Source organism: Oncorhynchus keta, chromosome 18 (genome assembly GCF_023373465.1).
Source record: "Oncorhynchus keta strain PuntledgeMale-10-30-2019 chromosome 18, Oket_V2, whole genome shotgun sequence".
Classification (NCBI taxonomy): Eukaryota; Metazoa; Chordata; class Actinopteri; order Salmoniformes; family Salmonidae; genus Oncorhynchus; species Oncorhynchus keta.
Window position 1 is genome coordinate 14,014,758 of NC_068438.1, and position 18,369 is coordinate 14,033,126.

At 45.5% G+C, this 18,369-nt stretch overlaps 1 protein-coding gene across 4 annotated transcripts in view; it reads right to left on the bottom strand.

Annotated features, from left to right (window-relative positions):
* The window catches only part of LOC118371320 (A-kinase anchor protein SPHKAP-like), a 169,213-nt gene that overhangs the window by 14,288 nt on the left and 136,556 nt on the right, over positions 1-18,369 (bottom strand). For all 4 annotated transcript variants that reach the window (XM_052467434.1, XM_052467437.1, XM_052467435.1 and 1 more), the window contains 6 exons: positions 14,322-14,424; positions 11,356-11,466; positions 4,347-4,406; positions 3,834-3,977; positions 2,917-3,169; positions 1-1,055 (listed from right to left, as the gene is read on the bottom strand). The exon at positions 1-1,055 is cut by the window's left edge and continues 2,438 nt beyond it. In XM_052467434.1, coding sequence (XP_052323394.1) covers positions 1-1,055; positions 2,917-3,169; positions 3,834-3,977; positions 4,347-4,406; positions 11,356-11,466; positions 14,322-14,424 — 1,726 coding nt within the window. The remainder of the gene's footprint in view (positions 1,056-2,916; positions 3,170-3,833; positions 3,978-4,346; positions 4,407-11,355; positions 11,467-14,321; positions 14,425-18,369) is intronic.

An 18,369-nucleotide genomic window follows, 5' to 3' on the forward strand; every position in this document is an offset into this window, starting at 1 on the left:
AATCCTGTTGTGGGTGGACTCCAGTAGATGGGCCACACTCTTGTAGTCCTGGGGCTGAGCCAGCACCCCTGCTGCCTCCTTGTGAAGAACTTCAGCAATGCTGGTGCGGAAGGCCTCGATGCTGGTCCCCTCGGCCACACTGCAGTGGAGGGTGATAGCTGTGGAGGTCTGCGCTGCAGATAGGAGCCCCATGGAGGCGGCCGAGTAGACCTCGGTGGTGGAGTTGTCTTCTGACTCGCAGACCACTTCCCCGGCCTCTTCAGCTAGCTCCACCACAGCCACCGCCCCCGCCACCTGGGCCATCCCGCACATGGCTGAGGAGAAGGAGTAGTCAGTACCCTCAGGGTCCCTCTGTCCCTCTCTCTCCATGTCCCCCTCTATTGGCTCCATTGCCAGCTGCTCTGCTACCTGTGGGCTGGAGATGGTGCCGATGACACTGGCAGCGCATGCCAGGGCCCGCTGCAGGGGTTTGGTGGGGTGGCGTCCAGTGGTAGTGGTGGTAGGGAGGAGGTCATGGGTCTCTGGTCCGTGTTCCGCCGGTACCTGCCTGGCAGTACCACCATCACCACCAACACCATGCTCCAGAGCCGCGTGAGAGGCTTGAGTACCCAGCCACTCTGGCAGGCCCTCGCAGCTATCCGGGCTCTGCACTATGACGATCTTGGGGAGCTCGAAAGAGCAGGCGCGTGCCCGACAGGGCTCCTCTGCTACTGTCCAGGCGAGGCCGGTGGGGGGGTGGCTGCCGGGGGACATGCTCACAGCGGCCTCAGGAGCGAAGGATGGTTCGTCCTGAGACAGGCTGATGAAGGCGTCCTGCAGTACCGACTCGGCCAGGTTGGTGGCATAGTGGCCAGCCGACTCCTTGGTGTGATGACTGCTAGCTCTCGCCGGTGCCCTTCCTCCTCGTTTCTTGGTGGCTGGGGGGGCGCTGATGGTCACCTCGGAATCCTCGCTGTCCTGCCACTGATGCTGGCCCAGGTGTCCTCTCTGACACGCTAGTCTGTCGCTGTGTGCTACATCTGACAAGTTCTCTGCCACATCACTGCACTCTGGCTCTGAGTGGAGAAAGAGAGAGAGAGGCATGTCCAGACCTGTTAGAATATACTTCCATCAAATTCCCAATGTGCCAGAGCAAGAGCGATGACAACCCAGCTCTGGTTTAACCACGCTAGCAATAACACCAGACTTTCAATGAGCAGCATTTACCCACTCAAACATGACTATAGCTACCAACCAAACCCTAGCTGGTCCCAGTTATGATTGTGCTGTCTTACCAATGGCCATAAGAGTTGGCTACACAGGCCATAATACAACACAAACAGATCTGGGAACAGGCTAACTTACCCCCATGCAAAGTAAAAAAGAACAACCTCATATCCGAGGCTTGATCTGATAATGAATATTACTGGTACATTGACTCAAAGGAGACCCTTCACACAGTGTTGGTTCTAAATTCATACAGGCAGTGATGGGAACAATACAGATATGAAATGCAATAAAGATCAATGTATCAAAATAAACAACAAAATCTCGCCTTGTAATGTATTTAATTAAAATACTTGCAAGTAGCCGGCCCGAAGAACAACAACAGTCTCGGTATCGGTTACAAAAACATGTTTACTTGCAATGACTCTGATATCTTGTTGTTTAACTACCTTAGTTGAGCAAGTCACCCTGGATAAGCGTGTCTGCTAAATGACCAAAATATAAATGTATATGTGAAAATGAACAAACCAAAATGAACTGCAAAGCAGGGTGTTTGTTGTTTCGTGGCGGAGCTCATTAGAATAACACTCAGCATGCTTTGCAATTGTTTATTTTTACATATACATTTATATTTAGTTCATTTAGCAGATGCTTTTATCACACTATAGTGCTCTCAGACTTCTGATACCAATGCAGGGTGAAAGGGGGGCCACAAAATGTGAACCGTTATAAATTACAGTATTTTGAAAATACAAAATACATTGTAGTGTAATTCAGCCCAGTGTAATTCAAATGACAAAATACTCATAAGTAGTTCAAATAAGTATTCCAAATGCATGTAACAGAAATCCTGCCCATCTCTGCTTACAGGAGATTCATATTATAGATAAGGGGAGACTTGTCACTGTGCAGAAAAGCACAGCCAAACTCAGGGCCATATACTGTATATTAATCTCAATCATGACAGGCATTGATCGATTCTACTGTATGTGCCCTCAGCAGCACGGCACACCATGCGAGGCACAAATGCTCTAAGGAGCCACACAGCCAGCCAGGCACAGAGAAGTGTTTTTACAGATGAAGACTGACAGGCACGAGAGAACAAGAGAACAACAGCTGAATGCCTGTCGTTCCCTTTTGAAACGAGACGAGGGACATCTTCAGTGGTAAGAATAGTATTCAAGGAGCCTGTAGACTATTTGTGATTCGGAAAGTATTCAGACCCCTTGACTTTTTCCACATTTTGTTACGATACTTTGTCATTATGGGGTATTGTGTGTAGATTGGTGAGAATTATAATTTGAAAAAAATCAATTTTAGAATAAGGCTGTAACGATAAAAAAAAATGTTGAAAAAGTCAAGGAGATCTGAATACTTTCCGAACGCACCTATACATTGACCTGTTTTGAGATTAGGCTACTGAATAATGTATAACCTTACAAAAATGTCAGATTTTTCCTCCCAAAAGGAGTGCTTCACAGTAGTATATTTGTAAATAATAAATGGTGTATCCTATTTAGCAGACACATTTGTCAAAAGTGAACTAGAAAAAGTAACTGAGATCGACATTTTCGTATTTGCTATCCTCATGCTCTTCAAACTTAGCAACAGGACTATATTACTCAACTTTATTATTCACCACATATGTCAGTAAAATACAATGAACTCAAATATAGTACATGGGTATTCAAAAGGATCAGAATGAATCACCATTTCGTAAGCCGTCATCCTCGCTGTCATCCCCCAGGTGTTCTGAGGCAGTGAGGAAGTCCTCCTCTATGGATGAGAAAGAGCGGTTGGTGTCGTCATCCAGCCTCTGCCCTGCCATCATCATCCCCTGGGACCCCTGCCTCTCCTGACCCCACTGTAGCCCGATTAGGAACTTGTTGATCTCATAGATGATGCTGGTGGGCCGCCGGCCCCCAGCACACTGGACCAGGCACACATCTGTACCCCTCTGGCCCTGGAGACAATACACACACACACGCAGGTACAAATACGCACACAAACATTTGTACAATTTTTACATTTTATATTTTTATTACCTCTTTTTCTCGCCAATTTCATTATATCCAATTGGTAGTTACAATCCTTTCCCATCGCTGTAACTTCCGTACGGACTCAGAAGAGGCATAGGTTGAGAGCCGTGTGTCCTCCGAAACACAACCCAGCCTAACCTTACTGCTTTATGACACAATGCCCGCTTAACCCGGAAGCCAGCCGCACCAATGTGTCGGAGGAAACAGCGTACACCTGGCGACCGTGTCAGCATGCATTGTGCCTGGCCCGCCACAGGAGTCGCTAGTGCGCAATGGGACAGGAACATCCCTGCCGGCCAAACCCTCCCCTAACCCGGAAGACGCTGGGCCAATTGTGCGCCGCCCCATGGGTCTCCCGGTAAAGAGTTCAATAATTGATGCATTCTACCTTGTCTGCTCGTGTAATACTCAGAGCAGATCAGGCAGTGGATGGATTTGGGATGGAGGGATCTCAACAAACCATTAATATAAAATTACATGAAGTGTGTGTGTGTGTGTGTGTGTGTGTGTGTGTGTGTGTGTGTGTGTGTGTGTGTGTGTGTGTGTGTGTGTGTGTGTGTGTGTGTGTGTGTGTGCGCGTGCTCTCACCTGTGTGTGGGTGGGGTACTGGTGAGGGTGAGAGGGGTCCGGAGTCTCCAAACCGCCGAGCAGCAGGATCTCGTTCACCTTGGGCTGTCGCACACTCAGAGAGTCGACCAGCTTGGGAAGGTCTGGAGAGATTGAGGCCAGTTTCTAGACGAGAGAGGGACGTCGCCCACAGTCACAATGACAGGCACACAGGCAGTCATCAACAGAACAAACCTGCTAATTACCTAAACAAATCAACCCCTCTTACCCAGGCTAATTATCCCGAATCCATGGCAACAGAGCCAGTGTTTATGATAGTTAAGAAAGACTCTGGGGGAACGGGAGGAGGGGAAAAGAGAGGCGAGGATAGAGGATGAGAGAAGGAGCAGAGTTGTTAATGGGTAGGGGGAGGAAAGGGGAGGAGGGAGTAAAGGAGATGAGATGAGGAGGGAGGAGAGGGAAGAGAGGATATGAGAGGAAAGCATGGGTAGGGGGTAACAGAGAGATGACAAGAGAAGAGGGGACCCAGCACACCTTGACGCAGCTGTTGTCTTGACGATCCACCTTCTGCTGGTCCAGATTCACAAAGCAGATCTGCAATAAGAGGGAAAAAGCTTCAGAACAGTCGTAATGTAAAGCTTAAAAAAAACATAGTGAGACCTGAGAGGTTAGCATCAAATAGTCCAGAATACTGACTGTGATGTAGCCAACCTTACTCCCCATTCCAATGACCTGACTTTACCCAGATAAAAGCATGATTACTCGTCTGACAGAGGAAGCATTCATGCCGTGTTAGCCCTCACTGGCCATTACAAGCCTCTAGCAGGACGTGATTTTGGAGGTATGGCAACGCGCGAATAAGCAGGACACAACAGGGCTAATTGGCAACCAGTCAGTCAGTACCCAGGGAGCGAGCGACAGTCCCTACATACAGACTGATATAATTTTACTGAATTGGTCCCACATTAAACCCTATTCCCTATATAGTGCATTACTTTTGACCAGACCCCTATTAGCCCTGGTCAAAAGAAGTGCACTACAAAGGGAATAAGATGCAAATTGGAATTCAGAATAATTTCACTGATTGCTTTGCCATTGTTCATTCTGGGGTGGGTTTTCCAAAGCCTTCATAGCTGTATAGGTATGTTATTTCACTTGCTGACCCAGACTATAGAACAGCAAAGTGCTACGAATGTCGTTTGTTCACGCATAGAAGATTGGCCGCCCCGTCAAACTCTTCGATTTTCATAAGTGTGACTCTGTCGTGCCAGTGCGGCTGGGTTGTGTAGAGAAAGTATGTAAAAGTACAGCTACAAATGCTTTGGGGAAGTTTTAATCAATAATTGAGTTAATTAGAAAAGGGGAGTGAAGGGGAGTTTGTGTTATTAGTTTAAGCAGACTGTGTTTGTCTATTGTTGTGACAGATGAAAATCCGAACAAATTTTATGACCAATTTATGCAGAAATCCAGGTAATTCCAAACGGTTCACATACTTTTTCTTGCCACTGTACATACCAGGTCCATCTCTCCAAACCCAATATTCTGCCCCCACGCTTCAGCTAGAGAACATATTATATACATTTTCTAGATAGGAGAAATAAACCATTTCCTGTATTAATCAACATACCAATCATTGTAAATCCCAGCGGTTGATATAACCTCCTTGATCATCGTACATACTCTCTCTGATGTACGTCATGCTGAAAGCCCTCAAAGCTCAAAGAGCTTACCTACCCACAATTCATATGGTTTCTGTAAGAGCTATTCTTTATGATTAACTTCCCTATGTGACTAAATTAAGTAAAAGAACAAACGCTTGTGGGGTCCATCTTGTAGGCCTCTTATCTCTCCTCACACATGTCAATTAGGCTAATATGACTGTCTGGTTTGCCTGTGGGCTATATTCAGCATCTTATTCCCCTGCTCCCCACCATGTGTTTTCCCCCTTCCTCTTTTCTTTTCCGTGGCACTCGTGTCCATGTTCCATGGTAATGGGTCTTCTCGGGGGGAAGAGGGCATGTACGCTTTGGACTAACATCAAAAGAGAAGCAGAAGGAGAAATACAAAACAGAGGTAAATGATGCAGCGACTGGAACTGGATCGAATGGCCCAATCAGCTTAAGAGATAAAACTGTTCTGTCTGCCAATCAGGCTGAATCTGTAGTTTGTTACTCTGTGACATCATGGATGTTAGTCTCTGTAATGAGTGGATTAGATTTTTTTTTAAATTTCCCTCTTTTACAAATGAATCTCGCACTTTACCCATGTTTTCTACATCATTTCTGCCTATTTCATGGATCTTTTATAAAAAGTAGCCTATAGGATGAATCAGTGAGCTAACCACCCCAAAGCTGAAAGGGGGACAGAATTAAACGGAGGAAACAAAATGGCGGGAGCAGCTTGAGAATTGGAGTGGCGCTCTTTATCAGGAGAGTCAAAATGTCCACCGCAGTGAAACAACACAGAACATTGGAAAAGCCCACTCTGGTAGTGGTGTAACCTATGTTGAAACTGTCTTATTATTAAGGTGGTTCTATCAAGCCCGTGCGAGCTGAGGTGCTGTGAAGGTTATCACATTATTTGGGCTTATTGTGTCTTCCACGCAGGTCAAAGCAATTGCAGACAAAAGTAAGGAGATGACTGTTGAAGAATGAAAAAGAGCGAGGGAGAAACAGTCAAAAGAAAATAGAAGATATAGTGCCCTTCCCAAGGACAAAATCATTTAGCCATCACCATTAGGTGGGGGTGGCAATAGTCTCCAAAAATGAGCTGTTTGTGCAAGGTAGAGAACACTATTATCTTTATTACGATATTTTGTTGTATGACTAAATGACATGTTTTATATTTAAAATCATTACTGCCATGGTATTTTAATGGTTTCATGAGAATGGCCTTCCATGCAGAGTTGCAAAGAAAAAGCCATATGTCAGACTGGCCAATAAAAAGAAAAGATTAAGAATGGCAAAAAGAACATAGACACTGGACAGAGGAACTCTGCCTCGAAGGTCAGCATCCCGGAGTCGCCTCTTCACCGTTGACGTTGAGACTGGTGTTTTGCGGGTACTATTTAATGAAGCTGCCAGTTGAGGACTTGTGAGGCGTCTATTTCTCAAACTAGACACTCTAATGTACTTGTCCTCTTGCTCATTTGTGCACCGGGGCCTCCCACTCCTCTTTCTATTCTGGTTAGAGCCAGTTTGCGCTGTTCTGTGAAGGGAGTAGTACACAGCATTGTACGAGATCTTCAGTTTCTTGGCAATTTCTCGAATGGATTAGCCTTAATTTCTCAGAACAAGAATAGACTGATGAGTTTCAGAAGAAAGTTATTTGTTTCTAGCCATTTTGAGCCTGTAAGCAAACCTACAAGTGCTGATGCTCCAGATACTCAACTATTCTAAAGAAGGTCAGTTGTATTGCTTCTTTAATCAGAACAACAGTTTTCAGCTGTGCTAACATAATTGCAAAGTGGTTTTCTAATGATCAATTAGCCTTTTAAAATTATAAACTTGGATTAGCTAACACAACGTGCCATTGGAACACAGGATTAATGGTTGCCTATGTAGATATTCCATTACAAATCAGCCTTTTCCAGCTACAATAGTAATTTACAACATTAACAATGTCTACACTGAATTTCTGATCAATTTGATGTTATTATAATGCACAAGGAAAATGTGATTTTCTTTCAAAAACAAGGTAATTTCTGAGTGATCCCAAACTTTTGAACACTAGTGTATATACTGTATATTCCACATGATAAATATCCCCACATCAATAACAGTCGATAAATGTGCTTCTCATAATAAAAGGGTGATAATCAATGTCTGGACATACATAATCTTTAGCTTATGCAAGACTTTAGCTTATGTGACAGAGGACATAGGACAATCGTCACAGTGCCAAATGACCATGGTGCTATGGCAGCAGTGATGTCACTGTTTTTAACGGCGTGCCATAGCTCTGAAAAGAGTGGGTCAGATGTGTTGTTGTTCCTTGGGAAGGTCAGATGTGTTGTTGTTCCTTGGGAAGGTCAGATGTGTTGTTGTTCCTTGGGAAGGTCAGATGTGTTGTTGTTCCTTGGGAAGGTCAGATGTGTTGTTGTTCCTCGGGAAGGTCAGATGTGTTGTTGTTCCTTGGGAAGGTCAGATGTGTTGTTGTTCCTTGGGAAGGTCAGATGTGTTGTTGTTCCTTGGGAAGGTCAGATGTGTTGTTGTTCCTTGGGAAGGTCAGATGTGTTGTTGTTCCTTGGGAAGGTCAGATGTGTTGTTGTTCCTTGGGAAGGTCAGATGTGCGTGCGTGCATGCCTGTGTGTGTGTGTCTAAATGACAGAGTGAGTGAGTGATTGAGTGGAGGTGTGACAGAAGCACAAACTCACAACCATTCACACCTTAAAGACAGAAGTCAGAGTGTGTGTGTGTGTGTGTGTGTGTGTGTGTGTGTGTGTGTGTGTGTGTGTGTGTGTGTGTGTGTGTGTGTGTGTGTGTGTGTGTGTGTGTGTGTGTGTGTGTGTGTGTGTGTGTGTGTGTGTGTAGTTAGAGCCCTAGACTGGTTACAGGACTGGTTACACAAATACAGTCAGGACAGGAACACACAAAAACATGCACACAACACACACGCACAAATGTAGAAACTCGTAAACGCGCTCTCACTTATTTTCCATAACGATTACTAACGTTCACAGACTACAGTGCAATATATTTCAATACACACACGACAAAGACACACACAACACAGACAACACACACACACAACACAGACACACACAACACACACACAACGCAGACACACACAACATACATCCACACAGTACAGAGATTCACAATACACACAACACAGACACACACAACACACACACACACACACAAGACAGACACACACACACAACACACACACAACACAGGCACACACAACACAGACACACAACACAGGCACACACAACACAAACACACATGCTTGGTCACACAAGCACAGGAGCAGAAACTCCTTAAAATGGTCTCACTCATTTTCAATAAAGATTACAAATATTGACAGGGTATGTAGTACAATAGGCTACTACGCACACCCGTGTCAACACAAGCACACATGCAAACCGTTCTCCACCCACTTCTAAGCTCTCTTCCTCTTCCCTCAACAACAAATCTTCTCCCCCTCACTCAATCTCTCCCACCTTCAAACCCTTCTTCTCAACTCTAACCAATGTCCCATTGCTCTCAACTCAGAACACTCAGTCGTTCTTCCTGTGTCCTCTGTGTGTTCCCCTGTGTTTGTTATGTAAGACCGCCACAGTCAGGCCATGTTGTGACTGTGAGCCACTTGGATGCTCTGTCTCTGGCTGTGTCTCATATGGCACCCTGTTCTCTAAATAATGCACTACAGTAGTGCACTAAATAGGGAATTCGGTGCCATTTGGAACACAACCTTGGTATCCTTCTGTGGCTCCTGACCCCTGACCTCCAAGCAATAGCACCAGCCAAGATACGTTACAGGCACTTCCATTATTCATATGCACTGTCTGTATGCTGGTCTTGGTTGTGGTAATCTCTCGTGGACAGATTGTGCGTAAACCGAAGAAAATCAATTAGCTGACCAAATTACACAAGATTTTAGTTCTGGAATATTAGAGTTGTAGAGCTCATTGAATATTCACAGCACTAATGTGTATAGAGTCTACACCTCTTCAGCTCTCCATTCAGCCTCCAACTCTGGAATAATATTACATAATATAACTAACTGGTAACGATGTCCCATTTCCAGTCATACCCAATCCTAGACCCAGACAGGCAGACACACAAGCAGGCAGACAGGCAGACACACAAGCAGGCAGACAGGCAGACACACAAGCAGGCAGACAGGCAGACACACATGCAGGCAGACAGGCAGACACACAGTTGCTGTGGGACCAAGCAGGCAATTAGAGCAGTGAGGAATGATATGAATCGGGAATATCTTATCTCATCACTGTAACTAACTCTGTCCTAGCCATCAGCTGTAAGATACAGCTTAAATAGTCATTTTCAGCTCCCCATATCTCATTGAATACAATTCAATTATCTACATAGCTGCAGCAGTGGGTGTGTGTGTGGGGGGGGTATGGGTGTGGCAGTGTGGCAGTGTGGCAGTGTGGCAGTATGCAGAGAGAGAGAGTGAAACTGGGAATAGTTTTGGTGTTGATGGATAGAATGCTAGTGATAGTCTCTCTTGACAGATTATTAGTGCATGCAACATTTGGTTCTGGGGTCTGAGATGAACAATGATATAGATCTCATCTCTACAAAAATGTAAAATAGGATTGGAAACATATCTCCGTAACTTCACTGTAACTAGCAGAGCAGAACTAACAGTGTAGAAGACTTCGGTTCCAAATTGCTTACCCTCTGTCAATGTGTTCAGATGAAATTCACTGTGACTATCGCAACTCGGTAACATCTCACTGTGAGCTCAGGTCCTGCCTTAAAACATGAGAGAGTGATCAAAAGTGACAAGACCTAGATTTGGTAAGGAGTGAAAAGAGAGCTTACAAGATTTGTATCTTAGCACTTTGAGCTCCTGAGTGCATAGTCCCTTCTACTTCCTGAGCCTTCCACACACATTCAGAAATAGACGTCACTGTAATTGTCACATAATCAACCAGTTCGTGTGTGGCCATATTGTCTCCATCATATGAAATGAGTGGATAATAAAGATATCACACTTTGTCAAACAACCAGGATGACATATTAATGTCAAGACAATTTCCCTTCAGGGACAATAAACTTGAACCTGTCGTAAACAGGATCTCCGAGCTTAATTTGAATACCTCTGCTGCCGCTGAGTGTGTAATCAATGACAATCACATCGCACTGATAAAAGTGACCATGTTAGATGATTCCATAAATGATTCAAATGAACATACTAATAAACCAACCCTTCCCCCGCTCCCCAACCAAAACCCTCGGTGGAGTAAAGAAATACCATATCCAGCCAAACTTATTAAGTCTGCATTCCACACACTCACTAACACAGACCCTGTTCACTCCTGGCTCAGAGTCTGTCATTAACTAAGCTGATATGGCCACAGGCCTATTACTGTGATAATACTGGTTAACAGAAGAGGGTGCACACACACACACACACACACACACACACACACACACACACACACACACACACACACACACACACACACACACACACACACACACACACACACACACACACACACACACACACACACACACACACACACACACACACACACACACACACACACACACACACACACACACACACACACACACACACCTAACCCCTGCTCCTCATCCAGTCTGGACACATTGTGTAAAAACGGCACTGTCTCATTTGCACACACAATGGGAAGATGAAAATGCTTTTTAATTGACTCAGAGCTCGGAATGAGACTGAGGGAAAGGACAGACACACGGAGTGATACCTTTGTTTTCTAGTAAGAACACCAACGCTTACCAGTCGAGTACCCAAGAGATAATTCCTGTTCTACAAAGTGGCAGTCATATAGTTATAAATCAAATAGGCACACACTGCTCACCGTGTTATATCTCCCCTCAGCGTCATCCTCCAGAAGGCCCAGCCTGCACAGAGCCTTCTCATTCCTCAGCCAGTACTCTGATGAGTCCAGCACACTGCTACTGCACAGCACCTGGAAGACACAGATAACTCACACTCTTACACACAGACACATGACTGAACTCCTTCTCAGAATGTCTAACATACAAATACACGCACACACACACACACACACACACACACACACACACACACACACACACACACACACACACACACACACACACACACACACACACACACACACACACACACACACACACACACACACACACACACACACACACACACACACACACACACACACACACACACACACACACACACACACACCTTCAGCTGACAACCTTAGTATTTACCCTCTGGCTATAAAGATCTCTACAGGCCCTTTGTTCAGGAGGTTCGCTGTGGGACCTTCCTCTGTAAGAGGGATCAATAGCCTGTCAGTTGGCCTATTTACTCTCCACATATTTACTGTGTTCTTACTCTTCCCCCGCGAGCTGTTTCAATGGACGCTATGCGTTAAGTGTCAAGTCCTGTTGACCTGCGACTTTCAATGACACTCAAGAGTCAAGAGTACCTTGTCAGAGGGACACGTACAGTGCATTCGGAAAGTATTCAGACCCCTTGATTTTCTTCAACATTTTGTTATGTTACACCCGTATTCTAAAATAGATTTGTTTTAAATCCCTCATCAATCTACACACAATACCCCATAATGACAAAACATTTAGCATATTTATTAAAAATAATAAACAGAAATACCTTATTTACATAAGTATTCAGACCCTTTGCAATGAGACTTGAAATTGAGCTCAGGTGCATCCTGTTTCCATTGATCATCCTTGAGGTGTTTCTACAACTTGATTGGAGTCTACAGTTAATTGCACACGATTTGGAAAGTCACACACCTGTCTATAGAAGGTCCCACAGTTGACAGCGCAAGTCAGAGCAAAAACCAAGCTATGAGGTTGAAGGAAATTCTATAATAAGGGAAAGGGGATAGCTAGTCAGTTGCACAACTGAATGCATTCAACCCAAATGTGTCTTCTACATTTAACCCAAAGCAAATCCAGGAAAATAAACGCTAGTGGGTGTGGCGTTTGGCCAGAGCGATGTAGATGGGTAGTCAGGTGTGGTGTCTGGCCAGAGCGATGTGGATGGGTAGTCAGGTGTGGCGTCTGGCCAGAGCGATGTGGATGGGTAGTCAGGTGTGGCGTCTGGCCAGAGCGATGTGGATGGGTAGTCAGGTGTGGCGTTTGGCCAGAGCGATGTGGATGGGTAGTCAGGTGTGGCGTTTGGCCAGAGCGATGTGGATGGGTAGTCAGGTGTGGCGTTTGGCCAGAGCGATGTGGATGGGTAGTCAGGTGTGGCGTCTGGCCAGAGCGATGTGGATGGGTAGTCAGGTGTGGTGTCTGGTCAGAGCGATGTGGATGGGTAGTCAGGTGTGGCGTTTGGCCAGAGCGATGTGGATGGGTAGTCAGGTGTGGCGTCTGGCCAGAGCGATGTGGATGGGTAGTCAGGTGTGGTGTCTGGTCAGAGCGATGTGGATGGGTAGTCAGGTGTGGCGTTTGGCCAGAGCGATGTGGATGGGTAGTCAGGTGTGGCGTTTGGCCAGAGCGATGTGGATGGGTAGTCAGGTGTGGCGTTTGGCCAGAGCGATGTGGATGGGTAGTCAGGTGTGGCGTTTGGCCAGAGCGATGTGGATGGGTAGTCAGGTGTGGCGTTTGGCCAGAGCGATGTGGATGGGTAGTCAGGTGTGGCGTTTGGCCAGAGCGATGTGGATGGGTAGTCAGGTGTGGCGTTTGGCCAGAGCGATGTGGATGGTAGTCAGGTTACAAAACAATAGAGATCATAATCATTTACATAGTGTATTTTTAGGCTGATGCCATCATGCCCCCTGTGCCCCTGTCCTGCACTATCTCCCTCTGGTGTTGTCCATCTGCTCTGGGCCATCGCCAGGTAGAGATGACTCACACTCAGACGGCCTCATGGTCATGACATCACAATTTGGCAGAGCTTGGAGTGAGGGCAGGGTTGTGTTCATTAGGCACAAAATGGGAGATAACCGCCCATAACAGGGATGTGCTATTTCAACTTGTCCAATAATTGCCCCTTTCTTCCGTTACAAAATGTTTTGCGTCGATGTGCACCAATGAACATAACCCAGCTTCATACTGGAGCTTGAGCAGGAGCTTGATATCAGTAAATGTTCACCAGTTAAAATAATATTATTCTCCCACATGTATTTTATTAAGGCAATATTTAGACTGCTAGGTCTTTGTCAAGTCAGGGGATCTGACCTAGAGTTAGGGTTGAAATCTTGTCTTTATAAATACACACTTGGAAGCCATACAGTTTTGTGTCATTGTGTGTGTGGACACTTCTATTACCAATACTACATGTAAGACAGTGGAGGCTGCTGAGGGGTGAATGGCTCAATATAACGGCTGGAACGGAACCAATGGAATGGCATCAAACCATGTGTTTCATGTATTTGATGCCATTCCGCTCCAGCCATTACCAACCTCCTTTGATGTAATATTGTTTTTGTATGTTAGCGGCAAAGCGGCCGAGGCTCAGTGGAAGTCATTTAACGTGACAACCCGTCTACTAATGAAGTGACTGAACAAGAAGCTATATCGACTGACAATGCTCCTTATTCAAGAGGAAGGAGGGGGAGCAGAACAGAAGAGGTTGAAACTCAATGTAATCTCCCCGAGACCAGTGTTCAATGCCATTTCTCTCATTGTCTCCTTGGCACAGTGAGATGATGAATCCAACTAGATGACCTGAAACACCTGGTCCTCCATCATTACTCTCTGTTGCAATGGCACAAACTCTCCCCCCTCACCAGGGAGAGGGACACACACACACATTAATATTTACCGGACATACTGTACACACACACCGTCCCCCTGTATTTACCTTCTTGCAGGCGGTGATGGGGGATCCCAGGATGCTGTCTGTGCTGACTCCCTCGGCGGCTGCCGACTCAGAGCTCTCGGACATGGCTGACGACTGGAAGTTACTGCAGGAGGAGAACAAAGTGTGTCTGTGTCAGGGCCTACTGTACACAACCCCAGGGCAAGGCCTCTGTTTGGGCTTCAGAGAGCCTATTAGCCCATTGGTGAACAACTTCGCCTGGGGACATGATCCCTGGCATCCCTGGCATGCCCACTGCTGTACAGGACCAGCCATTAGAGAATTGCATGAGAGGAACACAAAAACTATGAACCTTTACTAAAAACAAAGGTAAACTCAGCCATCACATTCGTCTTGAGGCGCTTGAGACAATGTATGGTGATCATTGGTATGTTTACAACCAATATAGGATTGAAAGGAGGAAATAAATTATTTTCCTCATTAAATCATTTTATCTGTGATTTGTAAGTTTAAAAGCGCCCAATTTGTTTTTGCCGAAGTTTGTATTAATAAAACTGCCACATAAAAAATGAGGGAGATATACGAAGACCAGAGAGAAAGCTGGCTCTGTGATCATCACTTTCATGGTAAATTAAAAGTATTTAATTTTGCAACTGGTTTAATTTAGGGATTCAAATCAAATCAAATTGTATTTGTCACATGCACCGACTATGCATGGATATTAAATAGAGAGTAGCAGCAGCGTATAAATGTGTGGTGGGGACAATGTAAATAGTCTTGGTAGCCTTTTGATCAACAGTTCAATATGGCTTTGGGGGTAGAAGCTGTTAAGAAGTCTTTTTGACCTACATTTTTTGGGCCTTCTTCTGAGACCTGGGTGGCAGGAAGGCCCTGGGTGGGTCCTGGATGGCAGGAAGCTTTGCCCCAGTGATACTGGGCCGTATGCACTACCCTCTGCATTGCCTTGCATTCAGAGGCCGAGCAGTTTCCATACCAGGCCGTGATGCAACCAGAACTTTTTGAGGATCTGAGGACCCATGACAAATCTTGTCAGTCTCCTGAGGCGGAATAGGCATTGTCGTGCCCTCTCTACGACTGTCTTGGTGTGTTTGGACCATGAGAGATTGTTGGTGATGTGGACACCAAGGAACTTTAAACTCTCGACTCGCTCCACTACAGCCCCATTGATGTTAATGGGGACCTGTTTGGCCCGCCTTTTACTGTAGACCACGATCAGCTCTTTTGTCTTGCTCACATTGAGGGCGAGGTTGTTGTTCTGGCACCACACTGCCAGTTATCTGACCTCCTTCCTATAGGCTGCCTCATCGTTGTCGGTGATCAGATCACTGTTGTGTCGTCTGCAAACTTAATGGTGTTGGAGTCATGCTTGGCCATGCAGTCGTGGTGAACAGAGAGTACAGGAGGGGACTAAGAGGGGGGACTATACACCGATGAGGGGCCCCAGAGTTGAGGATCAGTGTGGCAAACGTGTTGTTGCCTACCCTTACCACCTGGGGGTGGCCCGCCAGGAAGTCCAGGATACAGTTGCAGAGGGAGGTGTTTAGTCCCTGGGTCCTTAGCTTAGTGATAGCTTAGTGATAGGGTACTATGGTGTTGAACGCTGAGCTGTAGTCAATGAATAGCATTCTCACATAAGAGTTCCTTTTGTCCAGGTGGGAAAGGGCAGTGTGGAGGGCAATAGATTTTGCATCATCTGTGGATCTGTTGCGGCGGTATGCACATTGGAGTGGGTCTAGGGTTTATGGGATAATGTGGTTGATGTGAGCCATGACCAGCCTTTCAAAGCACTTCATGGCTACAGACTTGAGTGCTACGGGGCGATAATCATTTAGGCAGGTTACCTTCGCTTCCTTGGGCACAGGGACTATGGTGGTCTGCTTGAAACATAGGTATTACAGACTCAGGTTGAAAATGTCAGTGAAGACACCCGCCAGTTGGCCCTCGCATGCTTTGAGTACACGTCCTGGTTATCCATCTGGCCCCGTGGCTTTATAAATGTTGACCTGTTTAAAGGTCTTGCTCACATCGGCTACCGATGTGTTATCACACAGTCATCCAGAACAGCTGGTGCTCTCGTGCATGCTTCAGTGTTGCTTGAATAAAAGGCATTTCGCTCGTCTGGTAGGATCGCGTCACTGGGCAGCTCGCGTTTTGATTTCCCTTCGTAGTCCGTAATAGTTTTCAAGCCCTGCCACATCCGACGAGCATCAGAGCCGGTCTAGTAGGATTCAATCTTAATCCTGTATTTAGGCAGGTTACCTTGGTGTTCTTTGGCACAGTGTCTATGGTGGTCTGCTTGAAACATTTTGGTATTACAGACTCGGTCAGGGACAGGTTGAAAATGTCAGTGAAGACACTGACATTTGGTCAGCGCATGATTGGAGTACAAGTCCTGGTAATCCGTCTGGCCCTGTGCCAAGTTATTTAGGTCGTCTGGTTGCCATGTGTCACTGGGCAGCTCGCGGCTGCGCTTCCCTTTGTAGTCCGTAATAGTTTGCAAGCCCTGCCACATCCGATGAGCATTGGAGCCAGTGTAGTACGATTCAATCTTAGTCCTGTATTGATGCTTTGCCTGTTTGATGGTTCGTCGGAGGGCTTTTTTTTATTAAGATTCCGGATTGTGCAGATGTTGCCTGTAATCTATGGCTTCTGGTTTTGGGTACGTACGTATGGTACGACGTCATCGATTCCGTTTTTGATGGAGCCAGTGACTGATGTGGTGTACTCCTCAATGCCATTGGAAGAATCCCGGCACAACAGTCCTGTAGCTTAGCATCTGCGTCCTCTGACCACTTCCTTATTGAGCGAGTCACTGGTACTTCCTGCTTTAGTTTTTGCTTGTAAGCAGGATAGAGTTATGGTCAGATTTGCCAAATGGAGGGCGAGGGAGAAGTTTGTACGCGTCTCTGTGTGTGGAGTAAATGTGGTCTAGAGTTTTTCTCCTCTGGTTGCACATTTAACATGCTGGTAGAAATTAGGTAAAATGGATTTAAGTTTCCCTCCATTCAAGTCCCCGGCCACTCGGAGCACCGCCTCCGGATGAGCATTTTCCTGTTTGCTTATGGCCCTATACAGCTCATTGTGTGCCAGCATTGGTTTGTGGTGGTAAATAGACAGCTACGAAAAATATAGATGAAAACTTGGTAAATAGTGTGGTCTACAGCTTATCATGAGATACTCTACTTCAGGTGTGCAAAACCTTGAGAATTCCTTAACATTAGATTATTTGGATCAGCTGTTATTTACAAATAGACACAGACTGCCACCCCTTGTCTTACCAAAGGCAGCTGTTCTATCTTGCTGATGGACCGAAAACCCCACCAGCTGTATGTTATCCATGACGTAGTTCAGCCACGACTCGGTGAAACTTAAGATATTACAGTTTTAATGTCCCGTTGGTAGGATATCCTTGATCGGAGGTAATCCATTTTGTTATCCAATGATTGCACGTTGGCTAATAGGACTGATGGTAGAGGGGGTTTACTCACTCGCCTATGAATTCTCAGAACCCGACCACCACCCCTTTTTCTCCGTCTTTTCTTCGCGCAAATGATGGGGATTTGGGCCCATTCCCGAGAAAGTAATATATCCTTCGCGTCGGACTCGTTAAAGAAATTAGCCTACTTATAGCAGTATCAATCAGAATTTATGTGTGCCTACATTGTATTTTGCCCAAGGTAGGTAAGTCCCCTCTTTTGAGGGGAAGTTTGCTGCACAGCAAATAATAAAGTCATTACAGCAGAGTTACTATTATTTGACTCGAAAAGAGTAGCTTTAACTATTTTAGGAATTAAGTGACTGATTGTGACCACTAGAGTCGAGGTAAAACACAGAGTTAATTCGAATATAGTGTTTATAAATATTGCGAGAGTCAATGAGATCCTGCTCACAGATTAGCAGTTAAATTTGGATTTTGCCGCCATTTATATTTTCTTCTTCACGCTGAGACTGACAGAATGTCTTTGCATTCAGGTAAGTAATATTGTTTTAAATTCAAAAGTGGCCTATGTCAACCATTTAGCGTATCCTTCTCATCATGTATCATTAGCTAGTTCCAGATATTAAGCCA